The sequence below is a fragment of the Monodon monoceros genome, unplaced genomic scaffold (assembly GCF_005190385.1).
Source record: "Monodon monoceros isolate NGI ecotype Baffin Bay Population unplaced genomic scaffold, NGI_Narwhal_1 Super_Scaffold_9, whole genome shotgun sequence".
NCBI classification, from domain to species: domain Eukaryota; kingdom Metazoa; phylum Chordata; class Mammalia; order Artiodactyla; family Monodontidae; genus Monodon; species Monodon monoceros.
This window is the reverse complement of record NW_021703786.1, coordinates 55,163,910-55,189,087: the sequence shown is the minus strand read 5'-3', so window position 1 is coordinate 55,189,087 and position 25,178 is coordinate 55,163,910. Positions and strand designations below refer to the sequence as shown.

The following is a 25,178-nucleotide window of genomic DNA, read 5'->3' as shown; positions in this document are numbered from 1 at the left end:
CAGGCTCAGCAGTTGTGGCTCGCGGCCTCTAGAGTGTAGGCTCAGTAGTTGTGGCGCATGGGCTGAGTTGCTCCACGGCATGTGGGATCTTCCCAGACCAGGGTTCGAACCCATGTCCCCTGCATTGGCAGGAGGATTCTCAACCACTGCGCCACCAGGGAAGCCCTTATCTGGGCTTTTATTTCTTCTAAAATGTGCACAAAGGTAGAACTCTCCCAGGAACATTTTCGATTCATGTAGAAAACCCACTACTTTTGAAGAGTGAAAAGTGGATTTAAAAAAATAATTTTCCCAACTTTTAAATTTGAAAACTTTCAAACCTATAGAAAATTTACATGAATTAGACAATGAACATCCAGCTATACTTCATCTAGATTCATTTTGCACAGTGGCCCGCTTTCCCTCTCTCCCCGTGTATGCATGCGTGTGTGTATACACACGCACTTCCTGTCTTCCATACATAAATGCACGCACACTATATCTATGTATATACTCTATATGTACACATGTACACATACACATTTTTTTCCGAACCATTTAAGTCGGTTGTAGACATGATTACATTTTACCCCTGAACACCTCAGCACATATCCCCTAAGATCAGGAGCATCCTCCTGCACAAATACAGCATAATCATCACGATGTTACAATATTACTAGCTAATATACATCCATATTCAAATATCCCCAGTTATCTCAATGATTTCCTTTATAACTGTTTTTTTTAAATCCAGGATCCAATCAAGAATCATGAATTGCATTTTGTCGCTATGTCTCTTTAGTCTTCTCTAACCTAGAACAGTTTCCAGACTACTTGATCTTTCATGATACTGACATTCTTAAAGAGTCCAGCCAGTTGTTTTGCAGAATTTCTCTAATGTGGGCTTGTCTGATTGTTTCCTCATGGTTGGTTTCAGATTTAACTTTTTGTTGTTGCTGTTCTTGTTTTCAGCAAGCATGCCACTTGTGTGATGCTGTGGGTGCCTTTCCATTGCAGTGCCTTCATTTCAGATGTCCTGGGCCCTGAGGACATTTACCAGATCCTCAGACCCCCAGACCTGGGTAGCAGGGAAGCCCAGAGAGCCGGCAGATAAAGGCCAAAGCTTCATTCAGTCTTGGCAGAGTTCACAGCCCGTGATAGCTGCCGACTGTGGGGCACTCCTGCGGGGCCCCCAAGGCCAAGGAGAAAACTTCTCCTTCCCACCAGGTGCGCTGGCTGGCCAGTGGGTCACCTGCTGCTGTAGCCACTCTCTGTTGATGCAGCTGCAAGGGGAACAAGAAGAGGGCTGGGGGGCGTGGCCATGCCAATGCAGTCCCACTGGAGGGCAGGGGCAGCAGGGGGACAGGGGGACAATGATAGAGGGACCCGGAATAAAAAACAGACTGAAAAGGTGACAGACAGAGGGGACACACACACCAGAGAAGGAGAGAAAAGCAGAGAGTCAGACACAGAAACAGAGAAAAACAGAGACTCGGACACACAGGCCCCCAGAGGAAAAAAGCACCAGCTGCCTCACTAACAACTTCCGAGCCCATTTCTGAGGCTCTTTGGCCTTGGGATTTCGGAAAGTGAAGCAAGTTTGTGTTTATCCTGGTCAGACTCAAAGGGCACAAGGGTTCCTCCAAAGGGGCTGCGTGGGGTCACTTGCTCAGACTGTACTTTTCCAAACAAAGAGCTTCTCCTTGGTGTCCCAGAAGCCAGGCCCTGGGCCAGAAGTTTCCTGCTCTGGCTCAGAATGTCTCCCCTCCTTTCACGGGGCTATCTGCAGATGGGGAAGCCTGCTTGTGACACATCTGGGGTGAAGGGGAAGAGCAGGAGAGGGGCAGACACATGAAAGGACCCAGAGAAAAGAAGAGCCCTAAAAATAGCCTTCCCTCTATGAGCGGGGAGTAGTCCAAAATCCCAGGAGCTGCCCAGTGCTGTGACCTTAATAACAGGCCAGAGTTTTCTCATGAGAAAAGGGACTCAGGGGCAGAGGGTGGAGGGACAGAGAGGCTGCTAGGCTCCTGGACTGAGCAGGGCAGAAAAGCGGATCTAAGTGACATCTCTGCCAGAGCGAAACTCCTCCAGACGTGGCTAGAGAAAGGCTCCTGGTAGAGGAACTAAGCGTGGACAGAGAGGGTTCCCTGGCAATAATGTGCACTGTCTGAACTTTTCTTTGGCAGAAAGAGAAGAAAATGGAAAGAGGGCAGTCGGGAGCCGTGACCCCAGTTTCAGGGCTCACAGCTGAACCCAAGTGAAGAAGCCCCTTTTTGCCTGCTGCCCTCAGCCAAAGGAACAAGCCCTGCATCTTACTGAGGAGGTTGAGGGGCGTCAAGGGGCGGGAGAGGACATCCCGAAAACTCTCCATCCATTCGCGTTGCTCCTTCTCGCTGGGGCAGGTGAAGATGAATCTCCGCTGCGGGGTGACGACGGTGATGCCGGCTTTCCAGCGATTCCCTCGGATGCCCTTAGGCAGATCTTCATACACCTGGTACCCCTGCTCATCGCTCCCGAGAAATACCTGGCCCTGCTCAAAGGCATCCTGAAAATAGAAGACACAGGTCGTCAGAGGCCACACCTGGGGCTGAGGGCCACCTGCAGGCCTGACAGCCCCCCAGGTCCATTTTAATAAGAGGTGTGTGTGTTGGGTGGGGCTTCTGCTGGGGATTTCGGCTGGGACCCAGAATTTAAAAGGCTCAAACCATAAAAGACATCACACATGGCATCTGTTTAAATGATACTTAATATTTACAGAGAGTTAACTCTGCACCATGAATTCAAGTACTTTACACGTAGTAACTCATGTGATCATCCTCACGGCAGCCTCTGAGGGAGGCAGTGTTATGAAGCCTATTTTCTGGGGGAGGAAACTGAGGCACGGAGTGCTGAGTGCTCTGCCCAGAGCGCACCCCTAAAGGTGGCAGGGCTGGAACCGGAGCCCAGACAGCCGAGTTCTAGAGCCCTCACTCCCAACTGCTACACTCCACAGCCTCCGGTTGGAAGAGAGTCCTGCTGGGAAACATCTGTCTTAGCTACTGATACATCGGCAGCATTTTGGACACACATAAAAGACTTCCTGTAGGTGAGGGAGAGCACAGCTTCATGCACAAGACTGACGTAGAGACAAGTGACGATGGAGGTGTGCCTCTGGCTGGGTTTCTCCAGCCCTGTCGCTTCCCCATGGCTCCCGACCAGCACTGACCCCACCTCCGCCTGCAGGTGCACAGCGGCGGGGCTGGCAGTGGCTCTTACCAGCGGGTTCTTGTAATAGAGCAGCCTCCGCTCCTGGGGATCCAGGGCAAACCACCTTTTCTTGAAAGGCTCTCTCTGCTGCAAAAAAGGGAACCTCGTACCAGGCTCGGCCAGGCGGTGGGGACAGAGGTCAGAGGGCCAGCCTAGGCCAGGCCGAGGGAGCCAGCGGGTCCCAGCCCCGCAGTCGCACACCCCAGCGCCCCTCCCCAGGCCTAGAGCTCTGCAGGCTCTGCCCCATCTCTCCCCCACCCATCCCACCCCCTCCCCCAGCCCCAGCTTCGCCCTGCTGCCTCCAGGTGCTGCCTGCGTGGGTTGGAAGAAGCATTTTACCCCTTTCTCAGGCTGTGGACAAGAAGTCTCAGAAAAAGGAAGCTGGGAAATCAGAAGTGGGTACTGCTCAGCGCTTCTGAAAGTGCTGGCCTTGGCCAAATTCTATCCTAGGTCAGGGGAAGGAAAGCCCCTGGCCAGAACCACGGGGAGGGCGGTGCCACCAGCTGGTGAAGGAAGAGAACCTGCAACCCTTTTACAAGTTTTCCAGCTGCCTGAGGCTTTCTTTACCCTGATTGCCTAACACCTTTCACTGTCATCTTAACAAGCATCCTGTCAGCATATTACATCTTAAAAACAAACAAACAAGCAAAAAAACCCACAACGCACTGGAATGCTGTCGCTTTGGGGTTCTTTTTTAGGGAGCTCCTCTACTTTTCCCTTCCTTCTCCCTTTCCCTCCTCCCTTCCCTGCTTCCGCCCGTCACAGCCCCCTACCATCTCCATCTTCTGACTTTGAGCCTCGCCCCACCAGCATGCAGCTGGGCACCCAAGCATGGGTATATATAGGTGTGTTCTCTCAGATTGATCACTTGTCCCTGCGTCACTTGAACGGTCCTGGTAGGGCCCCAGCACAGAACACACAAGGGTTCTGGAAAGTCAAAAGCTGTCCCCCAAGGAGTCCTTTTTCAGCTATGCTTTCCCAAGAGTAGGATCAGTTAGATGGTGTTAAGAGGACAGAAGCTAATGGTGATGTTGATAAAGCGGGAGGATGCCCAGTTACAGGGAGAAGCACCTCAGCCATGCTGGACCACACTCCAGCCACCTGGTCTCCACTTGGTCCTCCAGCCCCGGAACTCACAAACATCCATTTACTTCCCCTTCCTCCCTCCTCTCTGCCCCTGGTTCCCCATTTTCCCACCTCCCAAATTCTGCCCTACCGCCTACTGGGACAGGGGCCATGAAAATCTCCCTGGGAGTGGAGGATATACCTTTGGACCAGTCTTTTCCATGAAGCCTTGCTTGAGGTAGTTCCTGGTGATGAGGGGCACAAGCTGGGGGAAGAAAGACACACACTGACACCCCTGCCTCACACTCACAGCCCGAGGGTCCCCACCGAACTTGGCTCCCCAAAAAAGGGGAAGTTTGGAATGGGGAAGGATGTGTACACATGGTTCAGGGGGTTATATTTGGTATGGATGCAACATTAACATTTCAACAGAGCCAGACAACAGCACCGCAGATGTCTGCAGAGCTTACCAGCACAGCCAAGTCTTAGTTTCAAGACTTAGTTTAGGGATTCCTTCAGCAACTCCAGGAGAAGGACACAGGCAAGGCTCTGAGGAGAACCTCCTGGTGTCAGGTGGGCATATTCTGAGGATCTACTGTGTGTCAGGCTCTGCGCGTAATTCTCAACCACACTGTGAGGTGGATATTATCATCTTCGTTGTATATATGAACAAACCAGGCCTCAGAGAAGTGGTTGTGGATTTTCTCAAAGACATGTCATTGGTAGGATGAAGAGCTTTCACATCTAGAGGCGATGGACACCATACAGACACTAGTGGTACCCCTACCGCTACTCTATGATGCTAAAGTATAAACATGGCAGAACCCTCTGATCAGGCCCTTGGCCAAGACCTGGTCATTGGTGGGGATTCTGACCCAGGGCCATAGGAGGTGATGGCAGGGTGGGCAAGTAGAGAAAGCTCTGGATTAGGAGTCAAGAGACCTGAGTTCTAGCTCCAGGTCTGACCTCAACCAGCTGTGTTACCTTGGTAAGACCTTATGCCTCTCTGGGCCTATTTCCCACTACGTAATAAGGATACTGGCCTATGTGATCTGCAGGATCCCTTCCAACTTGCCATCCTATGCTCAGAGAAGCTTCCAGGGATTGATGCTGGTCCCCTATGCTCCAGGGTGTCAACTGGCAGGTCTAGAGTTTCAAGTGACAGCCCAGGTTTCTGAAAACACAGGGGCTCTCCAGAGCCTGAGCCCAGGGCAGGGACGAAGCAGACATGACATCTGGGAATAGGAATGGAAAGTCTGAAAGGGAGAAAATCGTGAGCTCAAAACAAAAATATAAAGGACAACACTCCCCTTTCCCTAAAATGCATTCTGTAGGCTTTAATTCCTTCATTTGGAGAGAAGAGAAGTCCTGACAGCTCAGTCGTCTGAACTGGAGCCAGAGCAGGGGGAGTCTAGGCCTCGGGAAGCCAATGGAAGAAGAAGAAAAAGCACGTGGATGGGGTTCTGTTCACTGTACCTTAGACACACTGCTCACTGGACTGACGGCAGCCCTGGAGGCAGGGATTGTCCTCATGGTGACAGATGAGTAAACTGGGGCTCAGAGAGGTGAGGGGACTTGTCCTATGTAACACGTCAGCTTCTCTGACTTTGGGTTCATGCGTTTACTTATCACAGGACCACAACCCCGCTTGGGCTCCCCAGGTTTCCGGCATCTGGATCCCTGAGCTCGAGCCAGGCCTGGGTGGTTGCCCAGAACCTCACGTCATACGTAGACATGGGGGGAAGAAAGATGGGGAGAGAGGTGGGCGGGGAGGAAACTGGGAGTGGATAAGGGGTAACAATGGTGGATGAGGGAGGCAAGAGGGCATTGAGAATGTTGGCCAAAGACCAGTTTCCTCCGCAGGGGTCAGCAGAGTTGGAGAGCTGGCCCAGACAAATGAGGCTGGGCATCTGCACTTTGTCCTCCATCCTCTCCAGCCAGCGGTCAGCACCCCCAGCGCCCCGCCCACGGAAGCAGGCAGTCACCAGCTCCGGTGCTGACTCTGCAGACCGGGAGGGCCCTGAGCCGGGTCTAGCTGGAACTGCTCCTAGAGAATTGCCACCTCAGTGCATCACTGGGTCTGGAATGGACCCCCGCTCCAGACACTTTGCTCCCTGCAAACTTGGGCATTAAGGAACACTTAGGCTTCCGAGGAGGGTCTAACAGTTGGGATTAAGAAAGTCCCAAGACTGGGACTTCCCCGGTGGTCCAGTGGTAGAGAATTTGCCTGCCAACGCAGGGGACCTGGGTTCGATCCCTGGTGGGGGAACTAAGATCCCACATGCCGCAAGGCAGCTAAGCCCGCAGGCCACAACTACTGAGCTCGTGCGCCTCAACGAGAGAGCCCATGTGCTGCAAACTACAGAGCCCATGCGCCCTGGAACCCATGCGCCACAACTAGAGAGAGAAAACCGGCACGCCACAACTAGAAAGAAGCCCGTGCGCCACAAAAAAGAGCCCACACACTGCACCGAAAAGATCCCTCATGCCTCAGCGAAGATCCCGAGTGCTGCAACGAAGACCCGACGCAGCAAAAAAAAAAAAAAAAAAAAAAAAAGAAAGAAAGAAAATTAATTAATTAATTAAATAAATAAATATTAAAAGGAAAAAGAAGTCCCAGGACTAACATGGTCTCTCCACCCCTATCTCTTACAAAATCCACCTAGAGCAGGCCTAAGACAGGGACCAGAGTACAGCACCTCAGGGTTGGAAGGGACCCTGACGATGACCCAGACCAAGCACCATCTTACAGATGTGGGAACAGATGCACAGAGAGGTGACTCAACCCGCAGTGGTCACACAGCAAGTTAGCAGCAGAACGTCCACAAGAGCCTAGGCCTCCTGGCTCAGGGCAGCATCCTCCAGCCCACTATACAGCTTCCCCAGCCAAGCCAGAGAGATGTAGATGGATGCTCCAGACATCTGAGGACAATCAAATGAAGTTCTCAGTCTCCCCACTACCTAGGCCATGAAAGGCAGACTGTTCCCGTTAGAATGATAATGGGAAAGATCCCACCACCTTCCTTATACCAGAATATGAAAGGGTAAAGGGGGGAATGTTCGAATGTGAAGAACACCTTTGGTTATGCACTTGACCTTCCTGGGGCTCAGTTTCTCATCAGTGAAATGGGAATAATCACACTCACCTAACTGCTGGCTGCAAGGGATTACTAGATAAAAGGGATTACAAGATACAATGGGCTCGAAAGCACTGTATAAGCAGTATGTGATGGACCATTCGTGCATTTTAGTGGGAGAAGGGGTGAGAAAGAGATGCTCAAATCCTGAGCCCCTTGACACTGTGGGTGGTAGCCATGCATCCCGAAGGGGACAGCCTGACCCACTTTTTGGAGGCTGCCTTGCCAGGGGTGAGGCCATAACGCCCAGACTCCCCAGGAGAAAGCTTTTGGTTTCCCACTGAGGTCCCCAACCCCAAATCTCAAGGTCTTTCCTGCAAACAAACTGAGGCTGGCCTCTGAGTGTCTTCGAGGTCAGCAGACAAGAAACAAAGGAGATGGCAGAGAGGAGATGTGGAAGTTGGGGTCCACATTTAGCTCACCTCAGGCTCCGGGAGCTCAGGAAAGGCCATTTTTAGGTATTGGAGACGGGCTGCACGGAGGGCATTGAACCAGTCCACTATCTCCTGCAGAGAAAAATACAAAGGACAGATGGACAGCCAATGAGACAGAGTAGTGGGGGAGCTGAGGCTGGAGGCAAGAAGCCAGCTGGACCTCCAGGTCTGGGCACATGCACGCACCCTCAGTCCCACTCAGGAGCCTGTGCGCTGTTCACAGGCATCTGGGAGGACAGTGCCCGAGCCCAGGGGCATCACCTGAGCAAGTGGGAAGCCACTGACAGGGAGATCCCCAGAGCCATGGGAAAGGACCAAGGCGGACCACATAGGAGTTATGCAATGGCCTAGGACAGTGCTTGGCTCTTTCTAATGTGTGTATGAATCACCTGAGGATCTCATTAAAACGCAGATTTGTATTCAGTGGGTTTGGGGTGGGGCCTGAGATTCTGCATTCCTAACGAGCTCTCAGGTGATATGACGCTGGTCATTGGGACACACTTTGAGAAGCAAGGGTCCTCAGAGGCCAAAGACTGGCTTTCAGGTGGGGGCAGGTGCACCTGGGGATGCTCCTCCAACGCGGATGCTCATCACCTGGAGTGCAACTTGGGCTAAAGCTGGCTTGGACCTTCTGTGTCCCTCTGGGAGAACACCTCCCTCGGCAGTGTCCACCATCGTCTCTCACTTTATCCAGCTGGCTCTGCCTCTGCTCTGCCACTCTCCTTTCAGGCCTCCTTATGGCAGCCAGAGTGATTTTCGAGTTGCAAATCTAATGGAGTCTAGCTTAGAGTCCTCTCCACTACCCTCAGGAAGAGAGTCTAAGTTCTTTGCCCTCTGAGCTCCTTCCATACAAAACCATTGCAATCCCTGCCCCGCCTCCCCCCCACCCCATCCCAACACATGCTATTACCTTTTCCTGAAACACTCAGCCTCACCCAACTCTCTGCCCTCACCCCCGACACACCTTTTACCTAGAACATTCTACTCATCCTGAGGGTGAGTTTAGATATTGCAATAGATTTCTGCTCCACGCAAGCCCTGATTCTATGAGAATTGCCCCACCCATTCTCAGCCACACACCACTCACCCACAGTTGCAGCCACGCTTGCTGCTATGATTCTACCCACTCTTGACCACAGCAACTGGACAAATGCAGAGGCTGGACAGGGCTTATCAGATTCTTTCTCTCAGGAATTTGGAATTGGGGGAGCTAGCTGAAAGACTTGTTCAAATAGCTACTGTGCTGCACTTAGATGTAATACGGTGATTGAGAAATTCATTTGAATTTGGTTTCAAAGGTATGAAACATCATTACCCTTTCTCTCTTGCAGGTCAAACTTGCTGGCCCCGTATTCCTGAGTTCGGAGCTCTCCTGTCCTGGGTGTTAAGAAACTTCTAGAGGCTCAGGCACTAAGGGAATGGGACCATCCCATGAAAGACCCACCTAGGCCTCCACTTTGGAAGGGCTCTTTGGTCACAAACTGGTGGCTCCGGGGCAGAATCCAACCTGCATACAGGTTTGTTTGGCTCCTGAAGTTTTGTCTGTTTCAGTCCTCTATACAGGTGTTCCTGTTTGCCACAGCCTTAAGGCTGTCCACTTTACTTTTCAATTGCCCACCTGGCTCCTGTGGGCATGAGTTTGAGCATCTCCCCCCCACCCCCACCCCCGCCACACTCCCATTTATGCCCATCTAAGGGAGAAGCTGAGGCATCAAGGGAAAGAGGAGACCAGCCAGAACCAGGTTGCCGGTAGCTCTACAACTGGGTCAGTGGTAGGGAGCCAGGTACCGTAATTGTCTGAGACCTTGGGCACTGCAGCAAAAGTCCTCGTAGCTTTCGCGCGGGTGGAGGGGTAGCCACTGGTATCCAGCCAGTCTGGACATGGGACTACAGCAGTGAGCCCAATGTGGACTGAAAACCAGGCATCTCCTCCATGTCTCCCACACTGCATAAGTCCCAAGATTCTAGTAAAGCCAAGGGAGGGAGCCGAGAAAGATGACTGATAATAGATTTCTTGGCAATTTGGGGAATGAGATCGTTGAATTTAGAGAAACAAACAAGAGAGACATTACTCGCACTCCTGGTTTTACAGAACAATGTGTTGCTGTTAGAGTGTGTTCTCTCTCTCCCTCTCTCTCTCTCTCTCTCTCTCTCTTAAACACACACACACACCACAGCTCCTGATTCTAATCTCTCAGGAGGCCAAGCCATACTACTGGCCCTTGAAATAAATAAACACTCCTATATCTTTCCTATTCATGTCCTGTTTAAGCTGGTTTGAGTGTTCTCCTTTTCAGCATATTCACACAATTCTTAAATAGATGCTCCTTCCTCTGGAAAGCCTTTTTTGACTGCCTCCTTCCAGCCCACCCACCCCCCAGACTAGGCTACTTATACGTCTCCTGTGTGTCCCTAGCACGGCCTCCAGCCCATCCTCACACAGCATCATCAGTGCCTATTTCCCCATCTGCCTCCCGAGACTCTGAGATCCCAGAACCCCACTCATGGCTCTGCCCCACTCACTACACACCCCAGTGCTGTGCACATTGCGGGGAGGAGTGCGATAAGGATTTACCGAAAGAGTGAACTCATGAATGCATAAATGACACAGATGTGAAATGACTCACAAGAGTTTGTCCCCTTCTGCAGCCGCCACAATCGTGAACAAATTACAGTAGCAACTAACGTTTACAGTGCACCGTGATGAGATGCTTTCACGTTCGTGGTTCATGGTCACTCAACTCTCAAAACCCCTCTGGGAGGTGGACGTTATCAACCATAAACGAGCAGACTTAGGGAGGGAAGGAACCTGCCCTAACAACACAGCTGGGAGTGGCAGAACCAGAGCCCCAGCTTCTGACTCCAAACCCAGCTCTTCAGACCACACCAGGAAGTCAGCCCAGAATATGGGGGGAGCGTGAAGCCTGCTGGGAGGGTGATCCATGGTCACCATCCCAGCGCTAGGGCCTTATGGGAAGATCGAGTCCCTGTATCTGGTTCCTGGCTCCTGCTGCCAAGGGTCCTTCCTCCAGCAGAGGCACTTGGGGAGGGGAAATGGGTGCAGGGCTCAGGAACCATTGGCTACGTGACTTTGAGCAAATTATTTAACATGCCCATGCCTCTGTAACACGGGGATAAAACATTTCCAGGGTTGATCTGAAGATTAAGAAATGATGTATAGTGACCGCCAAGAAAAGCACCTGGCACAGAATTAAAAAGAAACTCACAAAATGTCAGCCCCCACCTTTGCCCCTCCTCACCTCGACTTAGCATCTCTGACCCTTGCCCCGTCACATGACCCTGCTCATTCTGACCCAGCTTATTCTCTTGAACCTGTACTATTGGCCTGCTCTTCTCTGATGGAGCTGATTTCCTGGACCTTTAAGTGGTGTTTTCCCCAAACTTCAGTGTGCATAAGGATCACCTGGGGATCCTGTTAAAATGCAGCTTCTAATTCGGTAGGTCCGGGGTGGGCCCGAGACTCTAGCTCTAAGAAGCTCGCAGGTGATGGCTAATGCTGTTGGTGCTGGACCAAACGCTGAGAAGCAAGGCCGTGGAGTGCGCCGCTGCCCAGGCTTTGATCCATTCCTCCTGCCATATTTGGAATCTCCGGCCCCACCTGGCTTGCCATCCCTGGGCATAGTCCCTTCTGCTAAGTGGATGCCCCTTGACGGCTGTGCACCACCCAGATGCACCCCTGGTACCCACCAGGTTGCTCTCCCTGATCTCGCTCCGCTTTACTTGTACCTCTGTCTCCAACTAGAGAGCAACAATAGGGAATTCCCTGGCATTCCAGTGGTTAGGACTCGGTGCTTTCACTGCCGTGGGCCCTGGTTGGGGAACGAAGATCCCACAAGCCACGTGGTGTGGCCAAAAAAAAAAAAAAAGTGACAATAGGTTAAGGTGAAGAGCAGCAGCAGATCTCAGGAGGCTGCTGCGCAAGGGGGTCAGCGAGCTGGAGGCTCTCACCTTCCCACTCTCGTGATACACAAACAGGTTCCTGACGTGGCCCTCTCTTCGGTAGGTGATCTGCAGCCCGTGGGGGTTCCCTATCTTCTCTGTCTGGAAGGTGGCATTCAAGTCCTTGATGCTGATGACAGCTTTGGGCTCTTTACCCTAAAAGAGAGGAAGCAGATACTTAAGATGTTGACAGCCAGCGGGGTGACTTCTCATCACGTTCGCCAGGGAGACTTAACTGCAAACAGATGACCCGTGTGGAACTCTGCTTGATCAGATTGGCCTCTCTGAGCTGAAAGGGGGCTTGGAAAGACCTTAACTTAGAACTTTTCAAAATGTTTAGCCATAGAACTTTTTCTGAAACGAATCATCAGGAATTCCCTGGAGGTCCAGTGGTTAAGACTTGGTGCTTCCACTGCAAGGGGCACAGTTCTGATCCCTGGTTGGGGAACTAAGATCCCGCATGCCGTGTAGCCAAAAAAAAAAAAAAAAGAATTTGAAACAAATATCCGTGGAAAGCAAACAAATAAAATAGATTAAACAAACAGATAAAAGCAGCTGCGGGGGGCCTCAGGGCACGCCCTCCCACCCTCCACTCTGTTCTCAGGGTCTGAACACAATTCGAGCACTCACTGATGCTAAGAAGGCAAAGGGGAAACAAGTGCTTCCTTTCATAACTGATAAGAGAAAAAATGATACCAACGCTCTAGTCCCATAATAGCTGTTACCCACATGCAGCTATTAAAATTAAAACTAAATAAAATTAAGACTTTAGTTCCTTAGTCACATGCAGTCCCATTTCAAGTGCTCAGCGACCACCTGTGGCTAGTGGCTAGGGTACTGGACAGGTGCAAACAGAGAAAATTTCCGTCACTGAAGAAAGTTCTAGTGGACAGTCTTCTCTAGAGGGAAATTTGGTCGTATTTACTAAAATGTTGAGTGTTTTGCTTTGACCCACAATTTCACATCTAAGAATCTATCCGAGGAAGTAATTGCATTACTATGCAAACACGTATGTCAAAAGATGTTTACTGCCATGTTGCTTATAACAGTAAAAAAATAAAAAAGAAGAAATTATTGAAATGTCCATCAATGATAATGGGTTAAATAAATAAATCATGGCAAATCCACACAATAAAATATCACAGAATTTTTTAAAGGAAAATTTAAATCAATATTACTAATATGAAACAATGTCCATGATATCCATGTGTGAGAAATACCAAGTCCCAGAACTGGATGTATAGTAGGAACCTATTAATGCAAAAATTATATACACACATATATGCATATACTATATGCATATAGTATATATATAATGTACATAAACTATATGTATATACTATATGTTTATTTGCACATACATAAGAAGTATGAACAGATTTACACCAACACTTCACAATGGTTTTCTTGAAAGGTTAATGGATGACTTTCCTTTGAAAATATTTACTATGAAAAATACTAAAAATACAAAAAAGGTGTATTTAATTTTGTCAATATCGTTCCCCAAAAGGAAATTTGTTTAAAAAATACAACATTACTAATAAAGCCAAAATCCCTTTAATTACTACTTACCCTGTCCCTTTCCCCTCCTCCACTCCCCACAGTCAATCACTGTCATGAGTTTGATGTTCATCTTTCTAGGTCACTTTTTACACTTTTATACACACATACACATACCCATGAACAATACATAGTGTTGTTTTATGTGGCTTTAATTTACATAAATGGTATCACATTATATGGATCATTCTACAACTTGCTTTTGTCACTCAACGTTTTATCTCTGTCCATGTTGAGATATACCAATCTACTTGGCTCTTGTAAATGACTACACCAAAAGTTATCAATCTATGTTCCTGTTGACAGATACTGAGATTGTTTCTGATTTTTTGCTGCTGTCAGCTTGTATCCCTGGTATACCCCCGTGAGAGTGTCTCTAGGTCACGACTGGGAATGGAATTGCTAGCTCACAAGTGTGTACATCTTTGACTTACTGAAAACTGCCAAATTATTTTGCTAATGGCTCTCCACAGTGGTTGCACCAATGTACATACTGGAAGTAAATTTCCATCAATAACATAGAAGGTTTCCCCTTTCCCCATATCCTCACCAACACTCAATGCTGCCAGTTTGTTTTAACATTTTTGCCAATATGAAGGGTTTGAAATGGAATCTCATTGTTAATTTCTCTTATTCAACTTAATTGAGGTATAATTTATAAGCAATAAATGGGACTCACTTTAAGAGTGCAGTTTTTTTGACAAGAGTATATACCCATGTAACCACCACCACAGTCAAGATCTAGAACATCACTATTACCCTAAAAGAGTTCCTTTTGCTCCTTTGCATCAATCCCCACCCCACCCCAATCCCAATCACTTATCTGCTTTCTATTGGTATAGTTTTGTCTGTTCTGAAATTGCATATAAATGGAATTATACAGTACATACTCCCGTATAAGTCTTCTTTGGCTCAGAATAATATTTTTTAGATTGATCCACATTGTTGCATTTATTAGTAGCTTGTCCCTTTTTATTGCTGGGTATATTCCATTCTATGGATATACTACAATTTTTTAATTCATTTATTTGTGGATGAACATTTGGATACCTTCCAGGCTTTGGCTATTACAAATAAAACTTCTGTGAACAAGATTTGTGGACAAATTTTGTTGTGGACATATGTTTTTGTAAATACCTAGAAGTGGAAAAGCTGGGTTATATGGTTAAGTGTACACTTAACTTTATTAGAAATTGCCAAATTGTTTTCCAAAGAGGTTGTATCATTTTATGTCCCACCAGCAATAAGAGTTCCAGTTTCTCCATATCCTTGTCAACACTTGGTGTTGTCAACCTTTTTAATTTTAGCCATTCTGGTGGATACATAGTATATCTCATTGTGATTTTAATTTTCATTTCCTTGACTGCCAGAGAGATTGGGCTTCTTTTCCTGTATTTATCAGGCATTTTGGTTTCCTTTTCTGTGAACTACCAAACCATTTCCTTAGCCTCTTCTGCCAATGGATTGTTTTTTTCTTCTTGATTTTTAGGGTTTTAAAAAAGTGTGATCTGGGTATTAATATTTTGCTATGTTGAAATATCTTCTGAGTTTTGCTTTCTTTAAACTTCACTTTTTTGTATTACCCAAAATTTTCACATAAAAATGAGTTACCTTTATAATTTAAAACTTTTCCATTTGGGTAAAGAAATAAAAAAAGAACAAAGGCAACTTGTTCTATTTTTAGACCGCTTTAGACTGAACAGGCTTAGGACTGAGAAACAGATCAACTTTTTCCAACCAAGGATGAGACTCACATCCTAACTCACAACAGCTACTGGGGTTCGATGGCTGCTCCTAACTCTGTAGCAGCACTTTTTCTTCCTGCCTTTAGCACTTGCAATATTTTTCAGTGATTTAAACTGAAGACTGAGAAGAAATCCCTACTCTCTCTTGGAGGGTTAATACTCTTCATCCCCCATCATTTTTCATCTGGCCCCAGACTGAGGCCACACTGGACAGATCTTCTGGCATTGCTCTGGTCCAACCAGGAAAGCAACAGGGGACATAAATAGTAATTTCTGCATGTAGGAAATGGAGTAAGAGGAAGGCTAAAGTGCTCAGAGCTTGTCCTTCTCTTACTTTCTTGGCCATTCCTTCACATTCTCTTTGCTGGAAACTTCTTATCTTTCCTCTAAATATTGGAATATCCCAGGGCTCAGTGTGTTAGATAATCTCCAAAGATGGGCTTCTCCAATTCCTTCCCTCCTAGTTTGCACATGCCACTCTACCCATAAAGAGGTGGAATCTATATCCCCTCCTCTTGAATTGGAGCTGGTTGCATGACTTGCTTTGACCAACAGAAGGCAGTTCCTGGCCTAACCTTTGAGAGGCCTGGCAGCATTCTCATTTGCTCGGGGAAAGCCGGCTGCCATGCTGCAACAAAGCTTGAGCTGGACTCCCGAATGAGGAACAATCACAGAGAAGGCACAAGGAGGATGCCAAAGCACCTGACATGTGAGTGAAGGCTTCCTGGGTCTCCTAGCGCAGCCCAACCACTCCACTGATGTACAATGGAGCAGCCGCTGCCTGCTCAAATTCCTGACCCACAGGATTGTGAGACACGATAGACTGATGTTTTGAGCGACTAAGTTTTAGGGTGGTGTGTCTGTCACTCAGCAACAAACAACGAAAATACTCAGTCCTCCGACATCTTTTCTCATCCACCCCCACCCCCTGCTTAGGTGACTCCAGCCAGTCCGGCTGCTAAACCGGTTTACATGCTGATGACTCCAGCTCCAAACTCTCCCCAAATCTCTAGACTCAGAGCTTCTGAGAACTTCTTTCTCAGTCTCTATTTGTATGACTAATAAGCATCTCAAACGGGAAAGGAACTCTTGATCATCCCCGTAAGGAGCTAAGTGTTTGCCATCTCAGCAAATGACAAATCTAGACTTCTAGTTGCATAAGGCAAAAATCTGGGAATCATTCCTGATTCTGCTGACTTTCACACTCCGTGTCCAATCCTTCAGTAGATGCCATTGGCTCTATTTCCAAAATACACGTAGAATCTGACCACTCTAACCAGCTCCGTCACGATTATCCTGATCGAACCCATTATTCCTCGCTTGGATTATTGCAATAGCTTCCTAGCTGGCCTCTCTGCTTCCACCCTCGCCTCCCCACTGCTCCATTCTCACCTCCACCCCCCACTCCATTCTCGCCGCGGTAGCAGCCAGAGTGCCCCTTTCCAAAAGTTTTAGTCAAAGCAGATCACTTCTGTGCTCAAAACCCTCCTGTGGCTTCCCAACAGCAGAGTAAAATCCAAACGCCTAAATGTTTTGTAAAAATATTCTGTGATAAACCATAGTAGAAAAGAATATTAAAAAAAGAATGTAAATGTTTTGTAAATCATATATCCCACAAGGGTCTTGTGTATAGAATATATAAAGAACTATTACGGGCTCCCCTGGTGGTGCAGTGGTTAAGAACCTGCCTGCCCATTCAGGGGACACGGGTTCGAGCCTTGGTCAGGGAAGATCCCACATGCCGTGGAGCAACTAAGCCCATGCGCCCAAGAGCCGCAATTACAGAAGCCCATGTGCCTAGAGCCCGTGCTCCACAACAAGAGAAGTCACTGCAATGAGAAGGCCGTGTACCGCAACAAAGAGTAGCCCCTGCTCGCCGCAACTAGAGAAAGCCCGTGTGCAGCAACGAAGACCCAACACAGCCAAAAATAAATAAACAAAATTTTTTTTTAAAAAGACCACGTATTGTATGATTCCATTTGTATGAAATGTCCAGAATATGCAAATCTATAGAGTTAGAAAGTAGATCAGTGGTTGCCTAGGGCCGGGGGCGGGGAGTGGAGTGGAGAACTAGAGCTAACACATGTGAGGGTTCTTTTTTTAGGGTAATGAAAATGTTCTCCATGAATATACTGAAAGCTATTAATTATACAATTTAAATGGGTGAATCCAATGGTGTGTGAATTTATATTTCAATAAAGCTGTTTCCAAAGAAAACTCCCAAGTCTTCCTATGGCCTCTGAAGTCTTCCACTATGTGAGCTCATCTCGCCCCATTTTTTCCTTGCTCACGCTGCACCAGGCACTCTGGCCTCCTTCATGTCGTCTAGACTCACCAAATACATTCCCAGCTCAAGCCAGGGCTACGGCTCATGGTTGGGCAGTTTGTGCACTGAACAAAAAGCCCCCGGCTGAAGGTACAAGTGAGAACTGCCATGCAGGCTTCTGCTTGCCTAGACAGGGACCAGGGCTGCACCCTCTCAGAGGGGTCATCTTTTCTAATCAGCACACATGACCATGCTCAGGGCTTCTGTACATACTGTTCCCTCTACTTCTTCTACCCTTCGCCCACAAATCCACAGAACTCACATTTATTCAGTTCTCTGCTCAAATGTCATCAGAGAGGCCTCCCCTGACCACCTGTGGTAGCACCTCCCTCTACCCCACGCTCTAACTCTTCACCCTCTTTTATTTTACTTCATATAACTTATTGCCACTGGATAGGTTATGTATTGATGTATGTTTTGGTTACACCTGTCTCCATCCACTAGAATGGAAGCCCCAGGAGGACAGGAACTTCGCTTAGTTTATTGCTGTATCCCCAGTTCCTGGAATAAGGTCTAGCATAGTAGGTGCTCAATAAATATTTCTTAAGTACATAAATAAATGAAGTAAAAATCAAGTGATCATCAAAGGCTTAATCATGGACCAGTCTAAGCCCATTCTAGGTGAAGAGAAGGTGTGCTTTTTAGTGGACTGGATGGATTGTATAACAAGGAAAAGTAGCCGCGTGTGGTACCTAAGTCTCAGTGGCTGAGCTCATACACAAGACCAGGCACTATTGATCAAAATGTAGACCTGGGACTTCCCTGGTGGTGCAGTGGATAAGAATCCGCCTGCCGGTGCAGGAGACACGGGTTCAAGCCCTGGTCTGGGAAGACCACACATGCCGCGGAGCAACTAAGCCCGTGCACAGCAACTACTGAGCCTGCACTCTACAGCCCAAAAGCCACAACTACTGAAGCCCACGCGCCACAACTACTGAAGCCCACGTGCCACAACTACTGAAGCCCACGCATCTAGAGCCCGTGCTCCGCAACAAGAGAACCCACCGCAATGAGAAGCCCGCGCACCACAACAAAGTGTAGCCCCCCTTCACCGCAACTAGAGAAAGCCCGCGTGCAGCAACGAAGACCCAACGCAGCCAAAAATAAAATAAATAAATAAAAATGTAGACCTGAGTGGGGTGAGAGCCAGCGCTCTGGGAGGAGTAAGAGAAGACTTACCTCTTCTTTAGTGTAGTACTTCAGGAGGCCTTCTCTTGCCAGGAGCACAAACCTCCTTTTCAGGAACTGTGCGTTGTCCCTTCCCCGCTTCCATAGGAACCCTTCTCGGTTACCTTCCACCAAGGATGAGAAAGAGTGAACACTCACGGCTTCAAGACAAACAAGCAACTCATGAACCCCGTATCGTATGGTCTCAGGGGTGGAATGAACCTCTCACCTGCTGCTAAAATGTCTAGGATCTAATTTAGCTATTTCAGCTGCAGGACACGGGGGTCCTGTCTGGGGCCAACTTTGCAATGTTGTATGATTTCAATTGGGCTACCCTCAACTTTCTTCCTTGGCTGTTTCCTAAGAAGACATAGTAAACTCTAAGTAGGCTAAATCCTGGGCTTCCCTGGTGGCGCAGTGGTTGAGAGTCCGCCTGCCGATGCAGGGGACACGGGTTCGTGCCCCGGTCCGGGAGGATCCCACATGCCACGGAGCGGCTGGGCCCGTGAGCCATGGCCGCTGGGCCTGTGCGTCCAGAGCCTGTGCTCCGCAACAGGAGAGGCCACAACAGTGAGAGGCCCGCGTATCACAAAAAAATAAAAATAAAATAAGTAGGCTAAATCCTAAGAAACTGGATTGATTCTGAAGGAGGCCCAACTTCACGTTGACATCAGCCTAATGAAACTCTCCAGAGTGTGGGAATAATGAGTGCCCTCTGTGCTCCTGGCCACTAGGAGAGCTGAGCACTGGCTGCCTCTGGTCCTCAAAGAGCAGCTTTGTATACTTTGCTCTCTGGGTCAGTGTCAGCTTGGACTCGGAGTAGCAGGGCAGAAACTGCCACAGGTTCAGGGCCACCGATGAGGTTGTGCCCTGCACAAAGGCGGGAAGGGAGGCGAAATCCAGTCCATGCACCTTCCCGAGGCTTGTGCCACACCAGGGCTTACATTAGCCAGAAGCAGGGTGTCTTATTTCTTCCTGGTCTGCCCGGTGGGTGAGTCTTTTTGCAATTTATACTGAAGACTCTGTACACCCTGTGGCCCTGCAAGGACCTGAGACGAATGTGTTTCTCGGCCAGTCAGACCATAAAACCCCACCAGCCGATGTGTTGCTATTTCAGAGACAGAGGAACCCACAACTTGGCCTCTGTGGCCAGAGCAAGGGTGGCAGGTATATCTCTGCTGACCTTGTTCCTAACACTCAGGCACTTTGTTTTCTAGAACTCATCAGAACTAGCCCTCAAAAGATGATGAAAATAACTTTACCTGGGGGTGAGATTGTTTTCCCCTCAGCCATAAACTCCTGTCTCTCATACTTTGCTCGAATCCATTGTTCCTTTAAGACCCTAAAAAGAGAGACTCTTTAGTCAGCTGTGTCTGACGCATCCTCTTTCCACGGCAACTTTCTGAGGCCCCGCAGCTGCCTGCTCAGGCTAGCCAGGGATTCTCTGCCTGGGCACTATTAACATTTGCGCCCGGGTAATTCTTAGTGGCGGGGGGACGTCTCGTGCTTTGTAGGATGTTTAGCAGTATCTCTGCTCATCCTCCACCCCCTTGATGCCAGTGGCACCCCCTCCCCAGTTGTGAAACCCCAAAATGTCTTCAGACATTGCCAGTGTCTCCCCAGGGGGAAATATCTCCCCCCGTGGGCTATATGCACACCGCTATACAATTCCAACCTCAGCCTCAGCCCTCTAGGTCAATGAGACAGCTAACAGCTCCCCTGGACCATCTACTCTGCCACATCCCACTGCGTGTTCATGAGCTTAAGCCAGGACAGTCCAAGAGCCTCTTCCTGTGGCCCACCCATGAGATCTGAGCATGCTACACTGGACAGAGCAGTGGTCTTAGGGTCTGACCACCTGGGACCCGGTCCCACTCTACCATTTATCCACTGTGTGACCAAGGGCAAGTTACTTAACTCCTCTGAACTTGGGGAGTATGCCAATAATATTACACCTACCTACCCGTGAGGGTTGTTGAGAGGTTTAAACGCATACAAAGTGCAGAGCACATGGTAAGTGCTTAGGTGGGGCCTAAGCATTGGAGCAACACTGAGCTCAGGTGGGACAGCTCAGGTGGGACAGCCCAGGTGGGACAGCTCAGGTGGGACAGCTCAGGTGGGGCAGCTCAGGTGGGACAGCTCAGGTGGGGCAGCTCAGGCGGGACAGCTCAGGTGGGACAGCCCAGGTGGGACAGCTCAGGTGGGGCTCCGTAGAAAGTATAATAGCTGAAACACATTTGTTCTGCTAAAATACCGGCGGCTTCTTAATCAAGTTAGTTATCACCTGTAGGCTATGAGAACATCAAGTCAAAGGGACAGATCCTAAAGAAAATGCCCCATTTCACAGCTGTGGAAACTGAGTCCCAGAGGGGGCAAGTGACAACCCAAGCTATGAAGGTGGAGAGGGGCTTTCATCGGGTGTGTGTGTTCTCCATGACAGTACCAAATGTTTTCCCGGCGCCACCTGCTGGGCATGTCTGTAGAAGAGACCGCCACACAGGAGATGGGGTAGTGGTGGGAGCGGGGGCGGGGGGGAACCAGGAAATCACCCACTCACATGCAGTCGTTGGCCTGGGGGATATAGTAGAAAGCAGGGACTCTGGCTTCATACTTGGCCTTCACTCGGAGGTTCCCATTGTGGGTCATAAACTGCAAGACAACAGCAACTTGGGGTAATGTTAGAACTTGAAAAAACGTGAAATGAAACCACGGTCTACTCTGAAGGCCACTGTGCTCACTGGCTCCTGGGCTGAGTCAGGAGACACTCCTCCCGGAGTTTGACACATTTCCCCTCCTCCCCGCCACCCCACCCAGCTTGGTCATCTGTGCTGCTGGGAAGCCCCAACTTGGAGCAATGAGGTGCTGTAACAACCACGCTTCATACAGGCAGAGCACTTTACAGCTCTCCTGCATTAGTTCGTTCGATCCGCTCAGCCATTGTAATATTACCACCCCCGTTTTAGAGGTGAGGACACTGAGGCTCAGAGAGGTTAGGTGACTTACCCAAGGTGACACAGCTAGTCAGTGGAGAGCTGGGATTTGAACCCAGACCTGTCTAACTCCAAAGCTCATGTTCTTTCTCCCACCCCCTCCACAGATGGCCAGGACCACCAGCAGCAGCCCCTGCAAGTCCGCAGGAGACAGATGGAGCTGGAGGATGGAAGAAGTTCAGTGCTCGCCCCATAGAGTATGTAGGTCAGGAAGATCACTGGGGGCCTTTGGCACCCAAGAGACCCAGAGGCAGATGTGCCAGGAGTGGCCCTGGCCAACAGCACTCAGTAACAGCAGTGGCATATCTGGGGTGAGGGCATGTGTGGAAAAAACATCAGGGTTTTAATCCATGTCCCTTGGGCAGTGTGAACCCTATTCTCCCCTTCCCCAGTGGCCACTTGGCTGTGTCGCGGGATTTGCATGCGCTTTGGATCTCAAAAGAGCAGGGTCTGCATCCCAGCTGCGCCATTTATTCACTGAGTGACGCCTGGGCAATACTTAAGCCCCTGAGCTTCAGGGATCTCACCCATGAAGATGAAGAAGATATAACAGGGGAGTGATAAGGTACAAAGAAACGACCCTCAGGTTTAGGTGCTGGTTTCCAGTAGAACTTTCTCCTGCACTAGAATGTAAGCTCCATGTGAGCAGAGACTTTATCTTGTTCACTGCTCTCTCCTATACCCAGCATATGTAGGCTTACAGTAACGTGTGGAATGAATGAGTAAAGTATCTAGCCCAGTGGTCTAGCACAGTGCATGGCACAGATGGGTACTCAGTAAATATGGGTCTGCTTCCCCAGTAGTCCCGGAAATCCTCAGCTAGCCAGCCCAGTTTAGTACCGCCTGCTCTCTGAAGGTTTCCTGGCCAGAATGGTGTTATCTGGGCTGCAGGTGTCCTCCATCTTTGTAGGTCAGGAGAAAAAAGTGGTCCCCTCCCTGGCTAGGGGGACTGGAGGAGGACTATGTACCATGAATCAGGATACTTCTGTTATAGTCCAGGATTTCAGCAAATGAGAACAGCAGCTGTTAATTGACTATTTACTTTGTACCTGCCTTGAGCCTGCATTTAATCCTTACAGCAGCCCTATGAAGGGGTATCTTTATAACACAGATGTGGAAAGGGTTCACAACCAGCGTTAAATAGCGGGCTCAGGGCCTCATAGCTAGTAAGTAAGCAAGTGATGGAGCTCGGATTTGAACTCAGGGCCTCGTCTAAGGCAAGTCTAATTGGCTCCTTATTGCCCCTCTCTTGGCCTCAGTTTCCTTCCCTGTAGAATGGGAGCGCCGTGCCCACTGCCTCCACCCCAGTTCTGCTGTTCCAATGCTCTCCACCTGCGCCCCTTGCTACCTCCACAATACTGTCGTCCCAGAAGTCAAGTCTCACAGATTTCACTTTGCTGATGTCTGGGAAGTTGCGGTGGACTCCGGAGCAGTTCAGACAGATGAAGATGCCCAGCTTGTAAGAGGCCCAGTCGGGATCTGCGGGACAAGAGGACAGGAGGGGAGCTGGGTGAAGAAACCAGGGTTGGGCAGGGGGCGCCGGGAGAGGCAGGGCTTGGCAGTTAGCCTGGGGAGGTGTCCAGCTCAGCCCATGACTCCTCTCTTAGCCTCTCCGCCTTGGATGAACTAAGATCAGCATGAAACCCTCTGGTCAGCCCACTGGCCCTGGCGCGGCAGCGGCCAGGATGAAGATCTTGGAAGGAGTCCCGAGGAGGATGGGGGCGAGAGGCTGAGGCGGGCGCGATGTGGAAGTGTCAGGACTCCGAGGAACCTAGAGGAGAGCGCGGAGGAAGGGACCGGCACCGAGGCGCCTGGCTGGGGAGCTGCGGATGGGGAAGTCGGAGTCAGGGACGTTCGGGGTCCACAGGGTCGGAGTGCTGTGGAGCAGGAACGTGGGAGGACCCTGGGGACGTCCGGGGCGGGTGGGGAAGGGGCACTGGACCATCAGGGCAGAACTGGGTCCGGGGTCTGGGATCCCTGGTGTGTAGGATGTTTGGATCCGAGGGTGTGGGAAGTGGCTGGGTCCGGAATGAAGACGTCCAGGACCGTGGTCCGGGTGGGTAGGGTGTCTGGCAGGGGAGGTGAGTAGAATGGTCAGGGCACCCGGGGCCGGGATCTAGTGTCGAGGTCCAGAGTGGGGAGAACAGGCGGCCCGGCCGGGTTCGAGTGGGAGCGGTACTGGCCGAGGAGAGGGCTGCCGGGGGCCCGGGTCCGAAGGTGATATAAGGGTCACACGCGGATCCAGCGGGAGTCCTGGACCGGCCCGGGCCTGAAGGGAGAGGAGGGGGCCGGCGGGCCGGGGGCCGGTCCCACGTTCCGGACTGCACGCGCCGCCGCGCCCTTACCTGCCGCCCCGCAGTCGGCGCAGTGCGCGTTGCCAGTGCCTGCCGCCCGCAGCAGCTCCAGCAGCCGCTTCTTGTTGCGCTCGCGGTCGCCCATGGCCGGCCCCGCGGGCTCAGCAGGGCTCAGTCCGGCCGCCCCCCGGCCTGCGGCCGCCCATGGTCAGCGCCTTCGCCCGCAGGTGGAGCGGGACGCAAACCCGGCGCCTCTAGCCCGCTCGCGCCTCCTGTCCCGCCCCCCAGGACTTTAAGCCCCGCCCCTCCTGAACTTTCTGTCCCGCCCCCGGCGCGTCCTGTTTGCGGGCTGCGTTCCTCTCTAAGGCGCACGCCCGCCCGGCAGGGACCCAGAGCAGGGCTTGGAGTCGGTCACCCTGGACCGAGGTCAAATCCTGGACCGCCACTGGCTAGCGTTGTGACTGTGGACAACCTGGTCAACCTCTCTGGGCCTCAGTTTACACCTCTGTAAAAGAGGAATAAGGGCATATGTCCTTGGCAAATTAAAAAGGATCTAACTTATGTTAAAGCGTTCTCCTGAGGTATTATAGATCCTACATCTACTCAGAGACTTTGAGACATTCATATGCCACCTCCTCAGGAAGCCCTCCTTGATCCCTAGCCTGGAGTAATCTCTCCAGCTTCTGGTCTTGCTAGAATACCAACCGTTATTGGATCCATTTCGCCCTTTGGCCCTGAGCATTTTCTACCGATCTTGCATTACAGTTATTTATATATTTATGTTAATTCCTCCTCCCCTCCCAACACACACACATGCGCACACTAGATACTTTGATGTCAGAAGATTTACTTCTGTATCCCACCACAGCTCCTAGAAAAAGCACCTGCACATTTTTAGAAGTCTAATAAAGTCGCATGACTGTGTCCCCCAGCAAGTGTGGCTTCACCAATAGGGACACTGCTGGGCATTTCTATCTGTGAAGTTCCATCACCATGAGGTGTGGGCAGGGCTTAGGTGGTCTTGAATCTGGGCATTTCGTGAATCCCCCTCCCCCATCTCTGTCCCTCTTTGACACCATCCTCAGTGATCCACAGACTCCTGGTAAGGCACACACTGTGCACACTTGCCATCCCCTCTGTAGGCAAATATCTGTCATATGCATAAGGCTTAATGCACATCATCTTAGGTTTCCATTCTGGTGGGTTGCACCTGATCTGCCAGCATCCCCAATTCAACACACATGCATATACACATGCGAACACATAGGGCAGCAT

At 50.0% G+C, this 25,178-nt stretch overlaps 1 protein-coding gene across 4 annotated transcripts; it reads right to left on the bottom strand.

The window, feature by feature from the left end:
- Positions 1 to 521: 521 nt before the first annotated feature.
- Positions 522 to 24,148, bottom strand: ADAP2 (ArfGAP with dual PH domains 2). 4 transcript variants are annotated; one of them, XM_029212681.1, is made up of 11 exons: positions 23,955 to 24,148; positions 22,958 to 23,088; positions 21,177 to 21,268; positions 19,882 to 19,961; positions 18,632 to 18,744; positions 11,831 to 11,977; positions 7,850 to 7,933; positions 4,493 to 4,555; positions 3,235 to 3,312; positions 2,296 to 2,524; positions 522 to 1,262 (listed from the first exon to the last, which is right to left on the bottom strand). In XM_029212681.1, exons 1-11 carry the CDS (start codon positions 24,046 to 24,048, stop codon positions 1,228 to 1,230), a joined length of 1,146 nt encoding a protein of 381 aa, XP_029068514.1. In that variant the 5' UTR covers positions 24,049 to 24,148; the 3' UTR covers positions 522 to 1,227. The 4 variants fall into 4 exon arrangements, with proteins under 4 accessions (XP_029068514.1, XP_029068515.1, XP_029068516.1 ...); XM_029212682.1 differs by having other exon boundaries at positions 3,235 to 3,309; XM_029212683.1 differs by having other exon boundaries at positions 22,994 to 23,088.
- Positions 24,149 to 25,178: the final 1,030 nt, after the last annotated feature.